The sequence below is a fragment of the Emiliania huxleyi genome, assembly GCF_000372725.1.
Source record: "Emiliania huxleyi CCMP1516 chromosome Unknown EMIHUscaffold_14, whole genome shotgun sequence".
In the NCBI taxonomy this organism is placed as follows: Eukaryota; Haptophyta; order Isochrysidales; family Noelaerhabdaceae; genus Emiliania; species Emiliania huxleyi.
In genome coordinates this window covers 499,182-522,743 of record NW_005201192.1, presented here as the reverse complement: position 1 = coordinate 522,743, position 23,562 = coordinate 499,182, and the positions used below count along the sequence as shown (strand labels likewise).

The 23,562-nt window shown below is 65.9% G+C and overlaps 6 protein-coding genes across 6 annotated transcripts; 3 read left to right on the top strand and 3 right to left on the bottom strand.

The window, feature by feature from the left end:
* Positions 1-934: 934 nt before the first annotated feature.
* On the bottom strand, positions 935-3,053 carry EMIHUDRAFT_449218 (hypothetical protein; the record flags this gene model as incomplete). Its single annotated transcript, XM_005787807.1, has 6 exons — positions 935-1,144; positions 1,238-1,379; positions 1,594-1,774; positions 1,889-2,078; positions 2,494-2,958; positions 3,039-3,053. 6 exons carry the CDS (start codon positions 3,051-3,053, stop codon positions 935-937), a joined length of 1,203 nt encoding a protein of 400 aa, XP_005787864.1.
* Positions 3,054-3,587: 534 nt separating this feature from the next.
* On the top strand, positions 3,588-5,061 carry EMIHUDRAFT_201532 (hypothetical protein; the record flags this gene model as incomplete). The annotated part of the gene is made up of 5 exons (XM_005787806.1): positions 3,588-4,091; positions 4,131-4,335; positions 4,412-4,476; positions 4,645-4,899; positions 4,975-5,061. The coding sequence occupies 5 exons, from the start codon at positions 3,588-3,590 to the stop codon at positions 5,059-5,061; spliced, it is 1,116 nt and encodes a 371-aa protein (XP_005787863.1).
* Positions 5,062-10,224: 5,163 nt separating this feature from the next.
* EMIHUDRAFT_201530 (hypothetical protein) lies at positions 10,225-12,782 on the top strand (the record flags this gene model as incomplete). Its single annotated transcript, XM_005787805.1, has 3 exons — positions 10,225-11,664; positions 11,939-12,328; positions 12,759-12,782. The coding sequence occupies 3 exons, from the start codon at positions 10,225-10,227 to the stop codon at positions 12,780-12,782; spliced, it is 1,854 nt and encodes a 617-aa protein (XP_005787862.1).
* A 3,204-nt stretch (positions 12,783-15,986) lies between these two features.
* On the bottom strand, positions 15,987-16,895 carry EMIHUDRAFT_98459 (hypothetical protein; the record flags this gene model as incomplete). The annotated part of the gene is made up of 3 exons (XM_005787804.1): positions 15,987-16,133; positions 16,430-16,540; positions 16,617-16,895. The coding sequence occupies 3 exons, from the start codon at positions 16,893-16,895 to the stop codon at positions 15,987-15,989; spliced, it is 537 nt and encodes a 178-aa protein (XP_005787861.1).
* Positions 16,896-18,558: 1,663 nt separating this feature from the next.
* On the top strand, positions 18,559-19,247 carry EMIHUDRAFT_309376 (hypothetical protein; the record flags this gene model as incomplete). The annotated part of the gene is made up of 2 exons (XM_005787803.1): positions 18,559-19,131; positions 19,173-19,247. 2 exons carry the CDS (start codon positions 18,559-18,561, stop codon positions 19,245-19,247), a joined length of 648 nt encoding a protein of 215 aa, XP_005787860.1.
* Positions 19,248-19,608: 361 nt separating this feature from the next.
* On the bottom strand, positions 19,609-21,725 carry EMIHUDRAFT_433823 (hypothetical protein; the record flags this gene model as incomplete). The annotated part of the gene is made up of 8 exons (XM_005787802.1): positions 21,149-21,725; positions 20,850-20,933; positions 20,691-20,760; positions 20,544-20,626; positions 20,206-20,227; positions 20,008-20,130; positions 19,891-19,910; positions 19,609-19,765 (listed from the first exon to the last, which is right to left on the bottom strand). Coding segments are annotated over exons 1-8 (1,101 nt in total), but the record flags the coding sequence as incomplete, so codon positions are not given.
* Positions 21,726-23,562: the final 1,837 nt, after the last annotated feature.

Here is a 23,562-nt window from a genome sequence, read left to right as displayed (position 1 = left end):
TGGGCGATCCGGCGCTTCCTTCGATTGGACGGACGAAATGATCGCGGAAAGCGGGCCGCATCGCGACATCGGGGGTTCACCATATGCCGAGCCTGCTCGGCCTGCCATGTGCGCGCGCGCCTCGCCCGAGCGCAGCCACCTGCGGACCGACCTGGCCAGCCTGTTCCCGGCTCGTGCCCAGCCTCTCCTTCCGCTGCCGCCGGCCTCGCAGTCCCGCCAGCCATCACGCTGCAGAGCCTGTAGACGCCACAGACGCCAATTCTGCAGCCCACAGCCCTGGCAACTGAGGGCGAGGGCCAGCAGTATACGACGACGACGGCATCTCACACCCCGCGCTGGCCAGCGCCATCAGCCCCTCACGGCCCGGCCCAACCTTCCCTTTTCGGCTTCGCCACCCCCATCGCCTCCAGTGCCTCCAATCAAGTCGGACCTCTCTTCTTCAGCGAATGCAGCGGCAGCACCACGAACTGGACCACGTCAGAGGCCGGGCCGACTGGCGGACAGGCGGACCTGCATGCCCAGCCACATGCCCCCCACTCCCCACCCGCTTGGATCGATCAGCTGACAGCTCCACCAGCTCCCACCACCGCGTTCGTGTCATGAAGCATGATAGATAGACATAGAAAGCATGATCCATGAACCATCGAAAGGTCTGGTCTCCAAAAAGTGAGCGCTCTCGGCGGGCTGCGCGCGCCCGCGCCCCGCCCCTTTTGCGCAGCAACACCTTAAATTTCATGGCCCTCCACGAATTTTCGGGTCGGAGCGTACGTTAGCGGAGTGGGCCCCGACGCCTCCGCCCGGCGCAGAGGGGCCCCGCCGGGAGGGATGCTCAACCGCCCCCGCGCCACGCCACTTGCGGCGGTCCTATTCCCCCCCAGGCCCAGCGGCAGCGCGCGCGGGACCACTTCTTATCTTTATTTTGCACGGATGCTTGCTATCCCTCCGCCATCCTCCACCCTCCACCTATGGCAGTGCAGAGCACCGCAGCGACGCCCTCTGGCGCGGGAGGGTAGTGCTCCACACGCATGCTCGCCACCGTGCTCTCCGCGTTGCTTTCGAGCTCCGGCGGCACAACGCACGCCACGACCGCCACCGCCCCGGGCCCACTCGCGAGGAGGGTCGATCCACCGAGCCAGCGCACCATCTCGACCGCGCCCAGCCCCAACGGCTCTGGCGCAGTCGCCGCCGCCCGCCCCGCAGGCGCCGGCCGCAAGGCGGCGGCGGGGCGAGGCTGCACCGGCCGGATCACCCTCGCGGCGGAGGCGCCGTCCTCGCAAGCAAAGAGGTGGAGCGAGCCGTCGCTGGCGCCGCAAGCGAGCCACGCCCCGTCAGCGCGAAACGCGGCCGAGACGAGCCGCCGCGAGCCGCGAGCGTCGAGCCTGGCGGGACGAGTCGCGCGGACGTGTCACGGGTCGTGTCCGATGGATGGCGGGAGGACGTGTCACGTGTCGTGTCCGATGGATGGCGGGAGGACGTGTCACGGGTCGTGTCCGATGGATGGCGGGAGGACGTGTCACGGGTCGTGTCCGATGGATGGCGGGAGGACGTGTCACGGGTCGTGTCCGATGGATGGCGGGAGAGGGCGGCGGATGCCGTCGTGGCGCGCGGCCGGCGGGACCCGAAGGCAGGGCGGAGGAGCGGGCGGCGGCGGTGGCGGCGCCGAAACGCCACAGCAGCACCTCGCTGCCGCTGCAGCTCGCCAGACAAGCCGAGTCTGGCCGCCACGCCAGCGCGCTAATCGGAGCTCCAAAGCCGCCGCACTCAAAGTCGGCGCCTGGGCACATGGCACATCGCGGACACGTGGCGGACACGTGGCGGACACGTGGCGGACACGTGGCGGACACGTGGCGGACACGTGGCGGACACGTGGCGGACACGTGGCGGACACGTGGCGGACACGTGGCGGACACGTGGCGGACGTCGCTCGGCCGAGGGCGGGTGGGGGAGGGGCTGCCGTCGGCGCAGCGCCACAGCCACAGCTTGGAGGAGGCCGTTGCGTCGAGGCCGGCCACGACCACCCACGCCGCCAGCCACGCGCCGTCTGGCGACGCGACCAGCGAGCGCGCCCAGCCGTCGCACTGCAGGGAGGCAGCGGCGCCGCCGCGCGCCGCAGCGAGATCGCGCGGAGGCAGAGGCACGTACTCTGACGCGTGCTCCGGCACGTACTCGCCCTCGCCGCCGCTGGCTGCCCCCGCCCCGCCACCGCCGCCGCCTCGAGCCCACAGACTGACTCCGCCAAAGGTAGCCGCGGCGACGGTGCCGGCGGGTGCCACCAGCTGGAGAGCGTCGACGGCGTGATCGAGGAGGCCGAGCCGTGCGACGGCCTGGGAGGGGCGGAGGGAGGGAGAGGCGGAGGTACGCAGAGGCGGAGGAAGGGGCCCTCGGGGAGGGAGAGGCGGAGAGGTGCAACGAAGTGGCGTCGCGTGCGGCAGCGTCCCGTGGCTGCCTAGGCGCCCCAGGTCGGGGATCGGCCAGAGAGAGAGAGGGTGTGACGGAGGCCGGAGCAGCCGCCTGCCCGGAGGAGAGGAGGCCGACGCAGACGGAGCGGCCGAGCGGGACCGCCCAGTGGGTCGAGTCCGCGACAACCTCGTCGATGAGGAGGCGGCGCCGCTTGGTCGTCGCCCCGCTCTCACGCTCGGCCTCAATCGGGCAATCGCGCGGGGCTGACGTGGCCACCTGGGCCTGGCCGTGGCAGTCCTGGCAGCCGCGACCGGCGACCCGTGCACTATTCACGTGGCAGGTCTCAATGTGCACGCAGCCATCATCGCCGCCGCTCACGAGCGCGACGGCGTCCGTGGCGGTCGTGGTGGCAAAGGCGAGGCAGCGCGTGCCACGCTGATGCCCGACGCTGAGGCAGGAGAGGGCGGACGGCGTCGAGTCCGCGTAATCGGTGTCAGCCGGAGTGGCGAGAAGGTGGCAAGCGCCTGACTCGAAGGCGACCGCGACGAGCCCGGTGGGCTCGTGCGCCGCGAGGCAGACGACTGCCTCAGATATGTTGCAAAGGCCTCGCTGCTCGGAGCTCGGTGTGAACAGCGCACAGGGCACAGCGCCATACGAGGTATTTTGTTCTCACAAAAACACAACCCCGGACCCAAGACGCACAAGCTCAGACAGTCGAGGAAGGTATTTTGCTCTCAATAACAAGGCTGTGAACATGAGCTCACTAGCTAGAGCTCACACTAGAGTGTGTGTGTGTGTGTGTGTGTGTGTGTGTGTGTGTGTGTGTGTGTGTGTGTGTGTGTGTGTGTGTGTGTGTGTGTGCACTCACTCACACTCACACTAGAGGCCGTCATCGCATTCGCCTTGGTACCCAGCGCTGGCTTCTGACTGTCGTTGCTGTCTCTCCCTTCTCGACTGTCTGTGCTTGTGCGTCTTGGGTCCGGGTTGTGTTTTTGTGTGAACAGAGTTCGTACAACCCTCAGCTGGGAGCTCCGCAACTCGAGATCCCTCGAGAGTTCACGCGGAGTAGGCTGGGGCTCTACAAATTTGGCGTGAGATCAGGGAAAAGAAACGAAAGTGCTGTGCGCGGTGCGTTGCTGCGTGCTGCGGCGCTGCGGCGCAGCGGCCGCTGCGGCCAGAGACCACAGATGGCATCCACCGCTGCAGGCACATCAAAGAACGCGCACGGGCCTCTCCGCGACAGGGCCGCAGAGCGCACAGAGGCGGAGTGGGAGACCATCTATGCGGCCCGCAAGGCCCGTAAGGAGAAGCACCGTGCCCGTGCTGCTGGCGTGATCGATCGGCGCAACCCACGCTGCCGCCGCTACTGGATGGTCCTCTCCTACGAGGGCGGCGGCTTCCACGGCTGGCAGAAGCAGGAGCTGGCTGACGGCCCGCTGAGGACTGTCGAGGGCGTGCTGGAGGAGCGGCTGCGGCCGGTGCTCGCGCAGCGGGTCAAGTTTTGGCCGGCGGGCCGCACCGATGCCGGCGTCTCGGCGCGCGGGCAGGTGGCGCAGTTCGACGCCGTCCTGCCCGAGTCGACGGCGCTGACTGCTCTCACCGGCGCCGTCAACGCGGCCTTGCCTCCCGACGTGCGCTGCCTGTCGCTTGCGCTGGCGCGCGGCGAAATGGGCTCGTCGCCAATCGCGGCTGTGGACATGTCGTGGACGCGTCGAGGACGTGGCCGCTAGGCGCGCAAGGGCTCGTCGACGAGCGCGTGCCTGTGGAAGCGATATGTGTACCGCGTGGAAGGCGAGCCTGCTGCGGTGCTCGCCGCCTGCCGGAGGGTCTGCCAAGAGGCGCGAGGCAGCGGCGAGGGCGGCGTGGGGGAGGACAGGGCCGGTGGCGGCGAGGGAGGGTGCGGGACCGTCGACGTCGAGGCGATGCGTCGCGCAGGTGGCCCTAGGCTGGTGTGAGGGCCATCTCTCCGCCGCCGCGCGTGTAGCGTCGGGGGCCCGTGCGAGCACCGTAGGCGCGTTGCTCGAGGGGAGGCGCGACTTTGCATCCTTCCAGAGCAAAGGCGGCCGCAGCACCACGGTGCTCACGCCTCCTCTCCTCCCCTCTCCTCGCTTCTCCTCGCTTCTCCTCCCCTCCTCTCCTCTCCCCTCCCCCGCACCACCTCTCCCCGGCAGCATCGCGCGAGAGGCGTACTCCCCTCCCCCGTCGTGAGCCGCTCCGACCCCCTCACTGGCCCCTGCCTGGCAGGTGCGCACGCTGCACCGCTGCGACGTGCGCTGGTGCGAGGGCGAGGGGCTCGCCATCACCCTCGAGGGAGACGGTTTCCTGTACAACATGGCGAGGATCGTCGCGGGCACGCTCCTGCAGGCCGCCGCCAACAACCCCTCCTCCTCACAGAGACACACCGCACAGCCGCCCCCGCTCGCGCCATCTTGCCGCCACTCGGGACTCGACTCCGCGCAGGTCGGCGTCGGGTGCAGGAGCGCGAGCAGCGTCGAGCAAGTACTCGCCGCTGCCGACCGCGTCGCCGCGGGCCCGACGGCGCCCGCGGCGGGGCTGTGCCTCGAGCACGTCGAGTACGAGCGGCCGTGGGGCGGGGAGCGCGGGGCCAGTCGAGAGGAGGCGGCTGGGCAAGACGACGTCGTCGTCGACGAGGCGTCCTGATGGTTGGAGCACTTGGAATGCAGTCATTAACCTCACATTCAGGGCCGGGGATCGAGGCCGGGGAGCTGAGAAGCGCACCCAGCGGGCCGGATGCTCGGGGACGGGTTGCGGGCAAGAGAGCCCTAGCCCTGGGGGGTGCGCGTTCGCGAGGAAAGGGCCATAAAGTAAACACACGGTTCTTCGAGCAGCTCCGCGGTTCCTTTTCTATAAATTCTTTTGCTGTAAACCTGGAAAACTCGGCGGCGCCGTTTGAGTTTGGACACAATTTGGCCGAAAAGGCGCATGTCGCTGCCCTAGATGGTCCTTGTCGCCGCCACCTTCGTGGCCGCTGCCGCCGCCGGCGGCCGAGTAGCTGTAGTACACCCCGTGCTAGCGGCGCGTGGAGTTCAGATGCTCGCACGACCGGGCTGCACGGGGTTGAACTTGAGTAGCACAGAACCACGCACACATGGGGCCTGCTTGCCCGACTTGTGTCTGGGCCTTCGCCTCAGGCGGTGTCGAGCACGATGGAGGATGAGGATGGGCTGCACCCAAAAGTGCGAGCCGATACGAGAGATCGAGCTGCGCTGTGCCCTCGCTGGTCCCTCGCTGGTCCCTCGCTGGTCCCTCGCTGGTCCCTCGCTGGTCCCTCGCTGGTCCCTCGCTGGGCCCTCGCTGGGCCCGCGCTGGGCCCCCGCTGGCCCCCCCCTCCCCCCGGGTTCGATCTGGCAGCCACTCGCACCAGAAAAGGGCACTGGCACGCAGCCGCCACGAGAGGAAGCGAGAGATGTACTCACATGGGCGAGTGGTGACCTATGTACGGGTGTGCCTGTGTGTTGCCCGATGCAGGTGGGTGTCAGTTTCGCAGGCCTGCCACTTCGAACCCAAGAAGAGCTGGAGGCGATGAAGAGCATGCCAGAGCTTGGCCATGTGAGTACCGAAGACTTCGAGAGCTACTGCGTCGGCTGGCTCGAGCAGGGGCACCGCCCCGAGGTCTCTGACTGGGCGAGGGTGCGGTGCATCGACATCGCTGCCTTTGCTGAGTCCATGGATTCAGAAGCCCGATGCTTCAACCCGACATTCCCGCCCGCCGCCCTAGCCGACGCCGCGAGCAGGGAGTGGGGGAAAAAGATGTTTGGTGAAGCCGACCTCATCTATGTCTGGGCGCCCGAGGCCCCAGATGTGACCGAGTACGTGGAGCGCTGGGACAGGTACTATGATGGGCGCGACGGGGCGGAGCTCTGGATGGAGCACCGATCCCTTTTGCTGCAAGCAGCGGAGCAAGCCAAGGCGACGCTAGCCGGGGCGGAGAGCGACCCTTTTGCGCATCTCGAGGGCGAGCCCAAGAGACGGGAGATTGCGGAGGAGTGGTACAAGATGGGCTACTCGCCGGCGGTGGCCGACGCCTGCGCGCTCGCGGGGCTCTCCAACGCCAAGTTCGAGAAGATTCGGGGCCGGGACCAAGGTCAGACGACGGCGTCATTGCTGCTCGCCCGCGCGATGGGGGCTGACGCCCTTTCCATCACCCTCAACCTCAATGACTGGGGAACAGACTGGACGCAACGCTGGCAGAAGCCAGGGTTTGACTGCGACGTCGCGCTGGCGGAGGCACTCGAGCCCATCATGCGGGACGAGGAGGCGGGAGCCGCCCTGGAGGCGGGAGCCGCCCTGGAGGCGGGAGCCGCCCTGGAGGAGGGAGACTCTGCCGTTGGCGGTGGTCAGGCCGCCCCGCCGATGCCATCGCCCGGGCGGCGGATGCCGATGTCGGATGACGCGCAGCTGGACGAGGAGATGCAAGACGCCCAGCCGGGTGAGGGCACGCCCGTGGGGGGCGGCGCGTCGGCCGATGGCGGCGGCAGGGCAGACGCCCTGCTGGACTACGCGGACTACGAAGCCGACCCCTTCCAGAACATGCCGGCGGAGTTTACCGATCGGATGCGGGAGGCGCAGAGCGACGCGCTGGAGCTGGTGCTCTTCACCGAGGGGGGGCCTGGCATCAAGGGATCGGCTGAGGACCGGCTGCGGAACACGCACAAGGCGCTGCGAGGGCTCTACGTGGGACTCCTCGAGCGGCGCGGATTTGGCGACGGGGGTGCCGAGGGGATCCACGAGATGGCAGACTGGCTGCTCAAGTTTGGCACGATCACCGTGGATGAGGGAGTGATCAACAACGTCTTCGGCCACCCGGATGGAGAGTTTGGGATGACTCGCGTGCTCCTGAAATACGAGGTGGCGGCGCTGCTGGCAGGAGCGGAGCTCGGCAAGCCGGCGGCGGGGTGGGGCGCGAACCCGTTCCCAGACTTCACGGGCTGCGCCGCGACGGTCAAGGGGGTGGTGCAGGAGTCGCGGGCGGGCCAGTTCCGCCACGATCTTCACATGGTCGTGTGTAAGGAGGAGTGCCTGCCCGAGACGATGATGTGGAAGAAGGCGGGCTGGTCGCTCGCGCCGCTCGACCAGTGGAAGGTGGATGTGCGGGCTACGCTGCTCTGCCCCTCGGCGCTGCTGATGCCGGCGGAGAGGTATGGCTCGGACGAGGTTTACGCAGAGGCTGTCGCCAGCGTGCAGAAGCAGATGACCCAGGCGTTTCAGATTTACCAGCTGCGAGCCAACGTGCAGCACAGCGGCCAAAAGGTTTACTTTGATGAGAACGAGGTCTCGGTCCGGCTCGGTTTCTCACCGGGCGTGGCCCAGCCGAACAAGCTACTCTTTGAGATCAAGTCGCAGCGACCATTCGAGGCGCTGCCTGGCAAGATGGCGGTGCCAATCTTTATGCGCAAGGAGGGGGCGACAAAGGCCTCAAAGCCGCTGCGCCTCGACTACCGCTCGTCTGACCTGCGCGATTGGCGGCGGTGCGGGGAGAAAGAGAGTGAGAGAGACGGGGAGGATAGCACAGACACGACAATGCCCCCCGGGACGCAGGACCACGGAGCACGCCGAAAAGTGCGCGACCGAGTACAAGGAGAGGTACGGCTCGGTCGCCGCCGCGATCGACAGCGGCAAGCCGGACCCGATGTTCCGCGAGATCATGGTACGCAGGAGTGCGCTCGAGATGGCGGACCGACGCGGAGCTGGGCGCGGGCGCGGGAAGGGGAGCGGGAAGGGAGGAGAGAAGGGGGGAGCGGGTCGGGCGGCGCCGGGGCGGGGCGGGCCGACGTCGGGCGCACAGACGGGAGGGCCGAAGCGGACCCCGCCGGGCCCCCCGCCTGGCCCGACGCCGGCGGAGCGCGAGGCGGCGCGGAAGGAGTCGGAGCAGCGCGAGGCGGCGCTGAGGGAGGCGCGGGAGGACCTCGGCCGCGCGATGCGCGACGCGCAGAAGATTGTGGACATGGAGGGGAGGCGGCGGCGCGAGCTATTCAAGAAGAAGAACGCCGCGGAGGGCGAAACGGAGCGGGCCGAGGCGTTTGCGGCGTGGAAGGGCGCGATGACGGCGGAGACGGAGGCGATCCGGAAGGAGGGGGAGCTCCAGGCCGCCTACGAGACGGCGGCCGAGGAGCTGCGGCGGCACAGGCTCAGTATGGGGGTGCCGATCTCCCGGCGCGCCGCGCGCGAGGGGAACAGCTCGGAATCGGACTCGAACATGTCGGAGTCGGAGTCGGTCTCGTATATGGCGGGCGGGAAGCGGGCGGGAGGCCCGGACGGCGGCCGCAGTGGCAAGAAGAGGCGGTGAGCGGCGGGTGGGGAGGCTGCGGGTTGCCCGCGTGTGCCGCAATAGCGCTCGCGCTGGTGGGGGCATGGTGGAGAGGAGTCAGACAGTGGATGGCTGCGAGAGGGCGCGAAGTGCATGAGAGGGCCCGACGCCTGACTGTGTGGTGGCGCTGGTGGTCATGCGGGGGGCGCGAGCGCGAGGCCGCGGGTGAGGGGGGGGGTGCAGCAGGGGAGAAAACGGGGCCGTCGCCTGTAAAGATCAGCGTACCCCAGTTCGACCCGTCATGGTACCCGCCCTGGCCCACGTGGGGAGCATACGAACTCACACCCAGCCAGTATGAAACCCGTAAAGCAAGGGAGAGGCGCCGGCCACGCAGGATGAACAGGCGGAGGCGACAGGGTTGGAGGGCGACAGAACGCAAGGCGCTGACGCAGGCTGCGCTGCGGCTCCTACCGATTCAGGCCCGGAAGCGGCGCGTGCGGAAATGGCGACGAGAGCAAAGGACAAGGGAGATGGACCCACACTTGGCCTTCTATGGCGTGCCAGCATACAGGGAGGGACGACAGAGCGCGGGGGCCAGCACAGACCTGGACACCGACAAAGGGAGGGGAGAGGCACGGGCGGAGACACCGCCGGCCGAACGGGAGCCAGCAGGGGGAGGCGGGAGCAGGAAGAGCAAGGGCAGGGGAAGGCTGCAGTCGTGGGAGCGGAGGCGTAACAGAAGGTGCAGGGATGCTAGGGGGCAGCTGCACAGGCTGGATGAGGAGAGAGTGCGCCGGGGGGAGGAACCGCTCACAGACCCCGACCTCGAGCACTTAGGAGTTCCGGCAGACTACGTGTGGCAAATGTCAATACAGGAGTGGAATGCGCTCATGCGTGCGCTGCACGGCAACGGGCGCGGGGCGGGCCGAGGCGGAGCGCGCGGGGGGGTTAGGGGAGCGACAAAAGCGAGGGGAAGGAGAAGCGAGCAAAAAGAACGTCCTGCGTGTTGCCTCACGCTCAACGTGTGCGGGCTGCACCTGGAAAGGCGGGGCGAGACGATGGAGGAGATCGAGGAGCTGAGAGGGGGGACAGGGGGCGCGAGTCGGGTGAGAGATACAGGGAATGACACGACAGCGAAGCTAGAAGATGTGATAGGGATCATCAAGCAGGGGTGTGTGACCATCGCCACCCTCGCAGACACCAAACAGACTAGGCGAGAGCTGGAAGAGGCGATAGCGTTGCTGCAGACCAGAGGGTTGGACGGGTGCGGCACGCCAGGTTGGTGCGACCACATATCGGGGGAGATGCATACGGGGGTCCTGGTCGTGTGGGACCCCACTCACATCCGAGTAGAGAATAGGGACACTGAAGGGAGAGCGGTGGCGACCGAAGTTGAGGAGGGGAGAATAGTGAGCGTCGGGGTAGAGGAAGTGGCCAGCTGCAGGAAGTGGACGCAGTTTGGGGTCTACATGCCGGTGAGACAGAGGAAGGCGGAGGTGGTGAGACCGACGTGGGAGAAGCTAACCGAGGCGCTCGATGCCACGAGGGGAGAGTACATGATCGGGGGGGACTTCAACGCAGAGACGGAGGAGGCGCTGAGGGAAAGGGGCGCACAGAGGGCGACCCTGGCGGACAGGCTGTTCCAGCAGATGCTGGGGGATGGAGGCCGAGAGCTGCTGACCATGGCGGACGAAGCCACCTACCGAGCAGGGACGCAGATTGACAACTGGGTGGTCACATCTGGGCTCGCGTCATGTATGGGGCGCACGAGCACAATGCCGGGGGTGTGCGGTGACGACCACAGGGCGGTGGCGGTGGAATTCTTTGGAGGAGTAGGTGGTGTGGGAGGGCCTCGCGAGTTTCGGGAGCGGGGGGTGAGCACATTCATGGATCGGGAGGTGGAGGAGAGATTCACAAAGACGGTACAGGAGGTGTTCGATGACGAGGTGGAGGCCGATGCGGAGAAGGAGCTGAGCGCCTCAGAACGGCTCGAGAGGCTGACGAGGGTGCTCACGCGACACGCTAGGGCGGTGGTCGCGACCAGGAGGGCAAAGGGCGATGACGAAGCGGGCGGAGAGGAGCGGCCCGCGGGAGGCGGGGAGGCAAGCGAGGGGGCGGGTGGCCGAGGGCCGCCACCTAAGTCCAAGAGAGAGAGGCTGCGATGGAAAGTGGCGAAGTGGTTCAGGATACGGCACGAGGTCAAGAAATGGAGCGGCACGATGAGCGACGGATATAGGAGGGAATGGGAGGGAGAGGGCTTTTGGAGGGAGCCAAACCTGGCGCAGCTCTGGAAGGCCCTCGAGGCTCAGCCGCAGCTGGCGAATAGAGAAAGGCGCGCGAGGGCATTGGCGGTCTGTGAGCGCGAACGACGCGACGCTGAACAGGAGTTCCTCCTGTGCCCGCGGACGGGGGGGGAGAAACTCACAGAGGTGATGCAGGAGGTTGCGACAGAGAATAGCGGCAACAATGCCAGGAGAGTCTTCGAGATTCTGAACAAGGAGATGGGCAGAAGAGCGGGCGGGGGGGAGCTGGTTGCGATGTATGAGGGAGGCGAGTGGGTAACCTGCCAGACGACGGGAGAGCAGGTCTGGCAAAGACACGTGGTGCGAGGGGACGAAGTCCGCGACGCCGCGGCGAGGAGAGGGAAGGAGATCAACGCGCGGAGGGAGGCGGACATGGCGGCGGTCGAGGCGCTCCTAGCAATGACAAAACCAGCCAGGGCGGAGGCCCAGCCCCCGGGGGTGGGGGGGACAGGACGGCTTGCGGATGACGTGTTGACGTGGTCGGCGTGCGAGGCGGCAATCAGGAAATTCAAAAAAGGAAAGGCCATAGGCAGCGACAAACTAGATGGGTACCTGATCCGACTCTCGCCGAGGGGAGTGCAGCGGGAGTACTGGAGGCTGCTGCAGGAGATTGTGCGGGAGGAGCAGTATCCCAAAGTGTGGAATGATTGGATTGCTATGATGGCGATGAAGCCCGGGGAGGATCCGATGGATGTGTCCCAAAGCGGTCGTATAACGACTGCTCTGAACAGACCACAAACCCTGCTAACCCTCGAGAGCCAACCCCCCCTCTTCACATACTTCAAGGAAGACCTAGATTGTCGATGTTTGTATATGAACCGAGCAGTGATGAGGTGGGTCGACCCAAGGTCTTACCCCGAAGCGGCGGTGCAAACAGAATGAAATGAAGCGGTGCAGAAAGAAAGAAAATTCGAGTGTTTTTCTTGGGTTCCAAACGTTTCAGTCACCGACCATGAGGGGCCACCAGGCCGTGGCGGACCTGCAGCGAGTCAGGCAAGAGCTGGCAGACTTTGTCACGTCCAACCAAGACACGTACGACCGACGCTTCGCTGAAATGCGGCGGCAGGCAAAGACGCGTGAGGCTCGGCCGGCGCCCCAACCTCGCCAGGAGCCCAAGACAGCCGCAGCACTCATCCTCTCCCAGCTTCCGGAGACGAGCGCGGGGACGATCGGGTTTCATACCATTCCGGAGGTGCCGATTACGGCGCCAAAGCATTCGAGGCTGACGGAGTGGGAGGAGCTGGAGAGGACGTGGCACCCACGCCGCACGTCGGACGAGGTCGGCTTCCATCCCAGCGCTCTGGCCGATCGAGCGCGCGGCCTCGAGTGCGCGGCGAGCATTGCGCGGGAGGCGCAGGTAGGTAGGCTGCGAATGCATGCCAGCCACGACCCAGCGTTGCGTGCTGGCCTTGTCAAACTGCGAGAACGCGTGCACCGACTTGAGCGGAGTGGAGCAAGACACGTGTGATGGCCTGTGTTTTCGTGTATATGGAGCACATCGGATTCAGTGCAAGTTGTGCACCCGAAGACAGTCAAACTCTGAGACGAGATGGGATAGCTCGTGTAGACTCAAGAAAACATCGGCCGACTGCACGCTAAAGTGCTAGTCCCCCATCGGGAGGACGGACCCCGGCTAGTCGCCGACCACACCCACAAAGAACCCTGCACAAACATCGCAAGGGCGGGGACCTGTTTCTTTTTTACCCATCTCACAGTAGAGGTGTCCGTTTTATTTATTTAAAGGCTACACAGCGGCTCTCCCGCGACCACAGCCCCTCCCCTCGCAGCCCCTCTCGCAGCCGCAGCCGTAGCCGCAGCCCCAACTCTTGCTCTGGGGGGGCGTGGGGGCCCCCGGAGGCACCGTGCGCCGCGCAGCATCCCTGGTGTGGACGATTTTTTTCGCGGTATCCGCGGCGGGATATGGCGGGATATGGCGGGATATGGCGGGATATGGCGGGATACCGGGAGATACCGGGAGATACCGGGAGACACCAGGAGATACGAGAATCGAGATACGGGCGGATACGGGCAGACACGGGCAGATACGGGGAGATGCGAGGAGATATTGGAGAGATACATCAAGATACCGCAAAAAAACCGTCCACACTAGGACTCGCAGCAGTGCGGAAAGGACGGGGCTCCAGCTCCACTAGTCTCCACTAGCACCGACTTCCCGAATGATCGGTTGATCAGAGGGCAGATTTGGAGAGATCTCGAGGAGTACATACAGATAGACCCTCCAACCATCAGAAACCTCCAACCTGATCGGTCGTACTGACCGCCGACAGGATCACTCCAGTCAGCAGACAGGCCGACGTCTGCACGCGGCCGGCCGGGCGAGAGGCTTGACACGATCCGACCCTGCGACCCTGACGCTGCTGCTCTAGCTATCAGACATGCAATGCTGACTGCTGCCTCAATGTGCGACCTGTGCTGGCCCCTTGGCGGCCTTCCCGGTCAGTGGTGAGGCGCAGTTCAGAGCTGTCGATGGCGCGATGCCGCACTGGTCCCACATTGGTGACACGAGAACACCAAGTTTGCCGGTCCAAGAGAGAGGCACCGGCGCTGTCCTGAGAAGGTTCGTGGTCCCTCTTGACTGCCCATGCGCGCGAGGCTGTGTAGGCATAGCCTCGAGAGTGCCAGCAGCCAATCCGAGGCGACGCGCATTGCGCCAGAAGCGTGCACACGTGGAAGGACACCTCCTACTGGCCGTACGATCAGGTCGTCACTTAATGCTGGATACTTAGGCCGCGAGCTATGCAGGTGATCAATTGTGCAGCATGGCACGGTCAGCAGCGCCGGCAGGCTGTCGCAAGGCGTGATAGCATGGCCGCAAGTATACCGGAATTCCCATGAAACAAGCCTCAAAAAAGAAAAAATGAAAAAATCGGCGCCTGCGGCGGGCCAAGGGACCCCATCTCCCCCCCGCATGGACACCCTCTGGGGCCCCCGCGCCCCCCCAGAGATCTCTTGCCGCTCTTCTAGTGTCGGGTAGTGACCAGGGTAGGGGACGGATTGAAGATCCCTCACCCACCAAGATCGTGCAGGGCGGGGACACATGTCCCTAAATCCCATCTCGTCTCAGAGTTTGACCGTTTTATTTATTTACTTAAAGGACACGCTCGCACACCACTTGCAGAGTGGCTCTCCCAGGCGCTCACCCCACTCCCCACGGCGGAGGCACGCCAGGCCACGGGCAGCCGGCCGTCACTCGCCTAAGCGCCTAAGCGGCCTAAGCGGGGGGTGCTTAGGGTGCTTAGGCGCTTAGGCGGCCCTTGCGAGCGTGGCGGCGTCGTAATACAAGTGACTCCGATGGCACTCACGATGCCCCTGCTAGTGTCATCGCTCAGAGAGCAGCCTCACGCATGTCCACTGTCTACCACTCGCCCTGGTCGCACACTGCCACTGAGCTGCGCTGGTCGCAGGCTGGTGCGGGAACTCAGCATCAGGTCGAGTCGAGGAAGGTCGCGGAAGGTCGAGTCGAAGAAGAGAACACGATCAGGGGCGGGTCCGGTAGACCGGTCCGCGGCGCCATATGCGTGGCAAAGGACGCGAAAAGTGCCCACCGAAGCTTCCGCGCCTTGGACTTCACGTTGAGCTGTGATGATGCCCACAGCCCAGCAGCAAAGGCGGGCGGGCCGGCCCCGCGGCCATCGCCGCCGCCGCCGCCGCCCCCTCCGCCGCCGCCCCCTCCGTCGTCGTCGTCACCTTGGGCTGCATCACCCGCGCCGCCGTCGCGCACCGGCTCTCGTGCTCATTCAACGGCGCCTCGAGTTGCAGGCTGGTGGCACTGGCGTTGTCGTGGTCGGGCTGCCCAACGTCGGCGCGGGAGGGAGGGGGCAAAGCCGTTATGAAGAGCGCGAGAGCGAGCGCCGAGGGCCCAGATTCTGAGCAGCAGCCCGCCTGGTCATGCGGCCCACTTGCCGACGTGCGTCCAGCTTCCACAATGGACGAACGCCGAAGTTTGCTCTCCGCGGCGCCGTGCCGAGCGAAACACCTTTTCCTTCGAAGCCCGGCGACGTAGCCGGGCGAGCGGAATAGGGCAGCCCTAGAGAGCACCTTGAGGCCATTCAATAGAGCCCGTATACTATAGTCGAGAGTCGCTCGCCGGCCGGCGCAGTGCTGCTCTGACCCGCTCCGCCGGGCCGCCGCCGGGCCGCCGCCGCGGAGACGTGCACATAGGCAAGTTGGTATTTTCATATATGAACTTCAAAATAGTATTGGCTAGTCTAATCCTAGAGGGAGCGGACCGTGAGTTGAGGAAATCGGAGGACGCGACCCACTTCGCCACAGACGGTCCCGCGCCTCGCCGCTATGACGGGCACACGCCCCGCACCGTCCGCTGTGTGCCCGTCTTTGTCCGGAGTGAAAAGTCCAACGCGCTCGTCGGTGACGGTGTCCTCCAACCTGCGCCGCGCTCGGCGAACCTCGACAGCGCCTTCGATGGCATGCAGCTCTTTGCGTCAGAAGCCTGGAGAGCAGCTCCTCGGCTGCTCACACGCTCTGCACAGTTGACACAGTCTACTGTGCGGCTACCACAGCTGTGACAGCGATGGGCTCGCCCTCACTGGCCCTCAGTCACTTGTGCTGCGGCTTGTGTGAGCGACACTGCTCGGCGACTGCCGGCACACTGTGAGACCATGGGTGTGAGGTAAAACCACGCTACCAGCGCTTGGTCACATCGGCCCCGAGGTCAGCTCCTTCAACTCTGTTAGTGACAAGACTTGTCTACTGGCTGGAGCCGAGCAGGAGGGCCCGGCGCACAACCCCTGGTCAACTCAGGGTCCACACCCCGTACTCATCACAACTCGCCAGGAACACCCCCACACTATAGGGTCATCGTGTAGCCCTGCTTAGAAGGAAAAGGTTTACTGCAAGGTCCGAATGGCTCACCGACACCGTGTAGTCGGCCATCGCGGCGCGATCTGGCTAACCGTTCATGCGTCATGGGTGGCAGGTGGCATCCTCGAGGTGGCATGTGGTTTGTGGTCGCGAGTAGGATGTAGCGCATGCCGTCAATTGCTGCGAATGCGGCGCAGCTTCTCATCCTCACTGGAAGAGCGGAAGACACCTCGCGCGCGTAGGTCGCGCCTCCGCGCGAGCAGCCCCGTCCCGGCGAGCGAGACGACAGAGAGGAGGCCGCCGAGCACGAGGAGCCTCGCCTAGCGCAGAGGGCGAGGTGGGTGCTCGGGGCGAGAGGGTGGGCGGCGCTTCAGGAGAGTCGCGTCGAGGGCGCGCCTTGCCCTTGTTTTCGTCGACCTTCGCCACCAGCGCCGTCACGCCCAGGATCTCGTCGTCGCTCTGCGCCGCCACCGCGGCCGCCGTGCAGGTGAGGATGCCTGAGAGCGGCGACGGGAGTGCTGCGATGGGGGACGGCGGAGATGTCAGGTCGTGCAGCATTCGCGCCCGGATTCTGCATGATGATCTCGGACGCCTTGCCCGCTCCGAAGCGCTCCACCAGAAGCGCGTGCGTCTCGGTGATCTTGGAGGGCGAGTTCATCGACGGATTGACGGTCATCGAGTTCTTGTCGACTGCCGCGAGCGCGTCCGCCTCGGTTGGGTAGCACGCCTGGACGCGAGGAGAGCGGTGGGCGAGGGTGGCAGAGAGAGGAGAGGGTGGCAGTGAGAGAGGACGGGGTTCGCACCTTGAGCGCTTCCCACAGCACGAGGCATTCCTCCTCCGCGTAGGCCTGCTTCATGCCGCCGCTCTGAAAGCTCACGCGGTTGTACAGGCCAGGTGGCAACTGTGCCAGCGCTGCTGCTGCCCTGTCCGCCTGCTCCGCCCGCTGCGCCGCCGCCTCGTCTGCAGCCATCACGATCGCAACTCGGCGGCCGCAGAGCAGCGCCGGGCGGAGGCCGAGCCCGAGCGGCGGGCGAGGCTGTTGCAGGAGGGATAGAGAGCACGACAAAACCAGGAGAAGCATTAGGTCTCTAACAGACAGCCGCTCCAGGATATCGGATGTGTGGGCTTTCACGGCTCGTAGATATTGAGAAGAATTTTACAACAAAACTCCCTCGCACTATTGAGAAGAAAATAGACCGCGGCGCGCGAGAGCTGTTGCGAGTGGTGCCATCCCTCCCTTGGGGGGGTTCTTTCTTTTTTTGCGAGTGGTGATGCTGGGCGAAGCCCCGGTGTCTCTCCGTAGGACCCGCGGACCGAGTGACTTCGAGAAGTCACTCTTCCAAGCGTTCACACGAGGCATCGCGACCGTTTCTTGCGCCGATCTTTGATCAAAATCAAGGCTAACCAGCCTAGAGACGACCCCTAGACACTCACCTACCTTGCCGACAGCCCACTGCGTCCGTCTGAAGCACCTCAAGTACGCCGGTGAGACGCCCGAAACAGGGTGACTTCTAAAAGTCACTCCGCATGTGGGCCGCCCTCGCGGTCGTCTGACGCGCCCTCCGGCCGCCGCACACTCGCCACTCACCCCGTCTCACCTCTAGATGATGCGGCGGCGCGCACGGGGCACTGCGGCTGCCGGCGCCGCGGCGGCCGGCGCCGCCGCTGCCGGCGCAGGCGCAGGCTCAGGTCGCCGGTACGGCGATGGACGATCGCCGCGTCGCGGCGGAGGGGCGCTGCTGTGCCCGATGCGACGGCTCCTCTTCGAGCAGGTGCTTGGCAAAGCAGGGCCGGTGAGGGTCGCCAGCTTTGGTCCCGACCGGGCTGATCGCATAGCCAACCTGGCTCGGGTCCGGGAAGCACTGTGTGCAGTGGTAGGACCGCATGTACCCGCACTGATGCTTCTTGCTTGAACACGAGCACAATAAACACGAGCACAGACGCCGTGTCGCCTAGGGCTGTCCGCCTCAAACGTCGCACGGCGCCTCGAATTCGCGCAGACCAATGTCGTCGATGCCGGAGCGTGCGCATTGGTATTGAGAGTCTGAGGTAGGCGGCGGCGCGCAGTAAGCGCAGTAACGCATGCATTCGATTTGGATACCGGCGCTTGCGTGGGAGCGCAGACAGCGTCGGCCGCGGTGTGCCAGCGAATGTGGTGGTCCTCTTGTCCACTGCGTCCGAGCCGAACCAGCTGTCCACACGAGAAGCGGCGGCGCGTGGAAGAGCCACGACGAGGTCGACCGCCTCGACCAGTCAGCCTCCGGCACAGCATTGGGTGCCTGCATGTCGCCGGGATTGCGTCGCTTGTGTCATCGCGTAGCGGTGCGGAGGCAGCGCCGTATATCGCCTCTTGCCCGCGGGGACGAGCGCTCCAGCGCAATCGTCTCGAGGAAGGAGAAAACCATTTTCCAATGTGCAACTGCTCCAAGTGAACGCCGCCAAGCTGCTCTAAGAGCCTCTCCCGTCGCGGCCCGACTGGGGCCGAGTCCGCGGGGGCTCGCACGGTGCACGGGCCGGCCGCGAGAGCACGTACTGTGCGCGCGCGGGGCGAGTGACTTCGAGAAGTCACTAAGTGACTTCTTAAAGTCACTCCTACAGATAGACACCGGGCGCTGCCGGAGGCTGTGCCGTAGTCGGTGCGGTCGACGGCGCTCGGGCTGCCGACCTCTTTGGCGAAGTTGAAGATGATTCTCTTGTGCACTCCTGCTGATTCGGCGGCTGCACTCTCGTCGCAGCCAGCCTGCATGGCAACGAGGCCTGTCGATAGGAGCCACGCTGTGTGCTGCGAGCTCAATGAGATCAGCGAGACTAGCCGTGCAACCAGAGGGCTCGTCTCCTCGCTGACTGCGCTCGTCAACACCATCTCGGGCGGCGAGCCGCCCTCAGCACCTCGCCGGCGTGAGCAGGAGTCACTCGATGCTGGCGATGTGCTGGCGGGCCTGCGAACCGACTTTGAAGAGAACGAATACCTCTGGAGCGGTCGCATCACGGCGGAGCTATACGACGAGGACTGCACCTTCACGGACCCGACGCTCTCCTTCGCGGGTCTGAGCACCTTTGAGCGCAACCTCGCGAACCTCGACCCGTGGATCGAGCGATTTGTCCCGCCCACCGCTCGCTCGGTCGAGCTCAAGTCGCTGCGCCTTGTAGACGACGGTGCGGCGGTCGAGGCGGAGTGGCGGATGCTGGGCGACCTCGCGCTGCCGTGGCGGCCGAGGCTCGACCTCGGCGGGCGCACGCGATACACCCTCGGCGGCGAGGGTGGACGCATCTCTTCCTACGACGAGGCGCGGGCCAGAGAGAGATGGCACAGAGAGGTGAGCACACCGGCGTGACATCCGCCGGTCACACCTGTCAGGCGTGGGCGATCACTCCGAGCGAGGCGCTTTGGATGCTCGTCCGGCCCTATCGGGGCGACGGCGGTGAGGGCTGAGGCCTGACCGCCTATCACGGCGCCAGTCGCATGAGGAAGGATGGCACTGTGCGTATATCGATGTATACATGCACATTACAAGGAAGAAGTGCCGTATGCCGTATATGATAAGAATATGACATGCAAAGAATATGACATGCACGCAAGATCTTTCCATCGATCCTCAGGACACATGTCAATATCGTCTCTCACCCAACTCACCACGCATTCTCCTGCAGTACACTCAGGCCCGCGCCCTCGAGAGCAGCGTGGCTGTGCCCCTCCCGCCGGCGTCGCTCGGTGTCAGCGTGCGCAGACGAGTTGTGCGCCACCCACGAGGAGACAAAGTGGTGCGTGCACACCGCGGAGAGCGGCCGCTCACCCTCGGCGGACGCCTTGGACAGGTCCCTCCGCTCGGCCGTCACCGGGTGGAGCAGCGCAGAGTCAAGCACGGCGATGCCTAGCGTCTCGCGCAGCCGCGTCAGCATCGGCGCCGAGATCTGCTCGCCCGGCCGCAGCCGCAGCAGCCGGCGCAGCGCCTGACCTCAGACCTCCCGCCTCACCTCGCCGGTTCCAGTGAGGTGTGAGGGGCGGGGGGGGGGAGGGGGGGGAGGGGGAGGCGTGGGGGGCGGAGGCGTGTGAGGCGGAGGAGTCTGTGACGCGCCTCGCGCAGCACCGCCGGCCCTGTGCAGAGGAGGAGGGCGGCGATGGGGGCGGCGATGGGGCAGTGCGGCCGAGGCGTGGCCGAGTGCGGCCGAGGGTGCGGAGGCCGAGGGTTCGCCTGTCGAGAAGAGCACGGCGGTGTGACCCGACAGCGGCGTGCGCGAGCGGTTGCGCAGCACGTCCAGCACCACCGCCCAGAGCGGGTGCGATGGGGCGGAGCCGAAGACGGAGTTGGAGGCGCCTGATCTCGGGGTCATCTCGGGTCATCTCGCGCCCCCAGGAGCCGTGTCTGTCTGGAGGGGAGGGCTGGAGGCGCCCTTGGCAAAGTCGGAGCCCTCCTGCGGGCCGAAGGAGGGAAGTGCCTCGGGGAGGCGCCTCGGGAGAGGTGCCTGGGAGTTGGTCTCGGAAGCGTCTGAGAGAAGTGATCAGCGGAGTGTCTGCCGAGAAGTGTCTGCCGGGGGCCGTGCCGCGAGCCGTGTGCGAGAGGACAAGGGCGCCTCAGCGCGGGCAGGGGAGGGGCAAGGGGAGGGGTAGTGGCATACAGCAATGGGCGGGCCGCGGGTCGGGTGGGAGTGCGGGTCGCGCCTTGTAAGCGATATGGGGAGATATGGGGAGATATGGGGAGATATGCGGAGATATGCGGAGATATGGCGCCTTGTAGGAGAGGACGAGCGACGCGCCCGCGACGAGCGGCTCGAGCGGTGCGAAACACTCGTAGTCGAGGTCGAAGTAGACGCCTAGAGAGAGAGAGCGCGCGCGCGGCTCGAGAGAGGATCCGCGCCCCGCTCCGCCCAGAGGCACTCGCAGCCGAGGTGCAGGCAGAGGCGCCTCCATGCTTGTGCGCGAGCAGGTAGCGCGCCGCGTCGGCCCGCTGGACTCGGGAGGGGCGGGCGGGCTGGGAGCGTGGCGGGGCGGCTGGGTGCGGGGCGGGTGCGGGCGGGAGCGGGGCGGCTCGCTGGCCTGGATCGGCGAGGGGTATGCTTGGTACAGTGGCAGGAAGGAGGGGTAGTGGGAGCGGACGAGCTCGAGGTTGTCGGCGTCCGTCTGTGGCGGGGCGCGCGCGGGGGGGGGGGGGTGTCAACTGGGCGGTCGGGCGCGTGATGAGCAGCGAGTCGCGGGCAGGAGACGGCGGGTGAGAGGCAGGAGATGGCGGGTGAGAGGCAGGAGATCAGACGAGTCGGGACGCAACTGCAGCGACCTGCGCCGCTTCCGCCGCCACCTCTCTCTGTCTCTCGCGCGCGCGCTCTCCATCCGCGCACCCATAGCCGATAGGACCAGCCGGGGTTGACCCGCTGCAGGGAGGCGCGCCAGCGCGGCGCGAAGAGCTCTCGCGGAGGGAAGGCGTCCTTCCACGTCTGGTGGATCAGGCGCGGCAGCGGAGGCAACGCCCGACCGCCGCTACCTCCGCCGCCACGTCCGCCGCCGCCGCTGCCACCGAGCGAGGCAGTCCAAGCGTCTCGTATCGCGTCCAGCCACGGGCCGCCACCGCCGTCGCCCCAGCCGCCGTCCTCAGGAGGGTAGAGCGCGTCGAGGTCGGCGGTGCTGCCACTCGCCTCGCCGCCGGCAGGCGGGGTCACACGGGCGGCCGAGTCGTGGTCTGGCCTGTCGGTTGTGGCGGCCTGACTGGAGGCGTCGCCCTCGGCCGTCATCGAGCGGTGCAGCACCAGCTGGCCGAGCACAAAGACGGAGGCACCCGCGCACAGCTTTTGGCCGAGCCGCCGGCGACGGCGGCGGCCGCGGCCGACCGCTCGCGCAGGTGCCAATGGCCCCAGCGAGACCACGACCGCCTGTGTGGCCTGCATCGCGTTGCGACTCCCGCCGAGACGCTCGGGCGGAGACATCGAGCGCGAGGAAAAAAAGAAAGGGTCGCGCAGCGAACGCTGCGCTAGGCTCAGACGGCGAGTTCGCGCTGCGCTAGGCTCCTGTGCGGAGATTTTATCTCTCGGCTGCTTTGGCTCGCCAAAGTATTTTTTCTCGAGACACGACACACACACACACACACACACACACACACACACACACACACACACACACACACACACACACACACACACACACACATCGCATCGCAGTCCACACCGCCACATGGCGAGGAAAAAAGAAAAAAGTTGGGGGTAGCGAGCGAGCGAGCGAGCGAGCGAGCGAGCGAGAGAGAGAGAGAGAGAGAGAGAGAGAGAGAGAGAGAGAGAGAGAGAGAGAGAGAGAGAGAGAGAGAGAGAGAGATGAGAGATGAGAGATGAGAGATGAGAGGGGGGGGGAGGGGGGGGGGAGAACACAACCGGGCAGGGAATTCCTGAGCGGTCCGCAGGGGACGCACGAGTTGCGACTCTTTTCGCGTGAGCCGTGTGCGGGGCTGCCCGCGCAACGACTGATCGAATCGACTGAGACCGCCATCACTCTGGCCGTGTGACCGTGACTGGTGTGGCGGGGTAACTCGCATGGACCCGTTCCTCGATGACGAGGTCGCAGATGGGCAGCCGATTGGCGAGGAGGCGCCAGCACACCACCCAAAGGAGGGATTGCCGGTGCAGGGCGAACTTCGGAGCAGTCCAGCCTTGATTAAGACGCGTGGGCTCGGCAGCGATGACGGCGAAGTGACGGCGGCGGAGGGGGGCCGCAACCTGCTTGGCGACCCGTCTGTGACGGGAGTTTCAACGGCCCCCGCCGGAGGTGGAGGCGACAAGGGCGTCGGGCGATCGCCCAAGTACGTGGGCGTGGATCGCTGCTCCCTGCGAGGTTCCCTACAACCCCTTGAGGCGCATTTTTCTTCCCCCCTGCCCCCCTGCTCCCTGCCTCTGGCGCCTCTATGCCTTTTCTTCTCTCGCTTTGCTCGCAATTCTGCCTGGGGGGCTCCGCTTGTCAGGTGAAGGTTCCGCCGCGTTCGACGATGCCTGCCGTCGAGGTGAAGAAGCCGCGCTCCTCGCTGGTTCTGCCTGTGCTGGCGCCGCGCCCGGAGCAGCCGCTGGCGATCCCTCTGCACGAGACCATGATGGGGGCGCTGGAGGATTGCTGCTTTGCGTTTGCGGGCGGGAGAGGGTCGCCCCGCTCGCCACGGCAGGAACATCGCAATGAGTGACGAGAGTGACGAAACTCGTTACATGACCAGCCCTTTGAATTTAGATGGTTGGGCTTTATTACTGAGGCCCACCCGAACATTGCCAAGTGGACAGGGTCGGGGCACGGGGCATTCAGCCATTTCACGGCACTGGCTGCCCTGCTTTGCCCCGGCCAGAGCGTCAGCTTCGACACCCTTCCGCTGGTGGAGGCGAGGCTGGTCAAGAACGACGGACACTGGCAGGATGTCGAGCCAGCAGTCAATCTCGACTATCTGCAAGAGCGCCTCTCCGCTGCTAGCGCAACGCAGGGCCCCGAATCGAATGCCGCGGATCTCTCTGCTGCCTCGTCCGACGGGCAGGCCCGACTGGTTCAGCTTATGACCGACATTCAGCAGTGGCAGGCCGACGGTGGCTCGAACAACGAGTTCATCGAGCTGGTCCTGCGCTCGGGTTGCGTCAAGGCCTGCAAGTGGGTGCTCGGCATCAGCCGTACAGTGGTCGGGCTCCCCTCCGGGATGGTGCGGGAGCGAGACGCGGAGATACCGCGGCGCTGGGACGAGTTCTTCATGGACGCCCTCGCCACCGACGAGCACAACTCCAAGGACGTGTCTCTCACC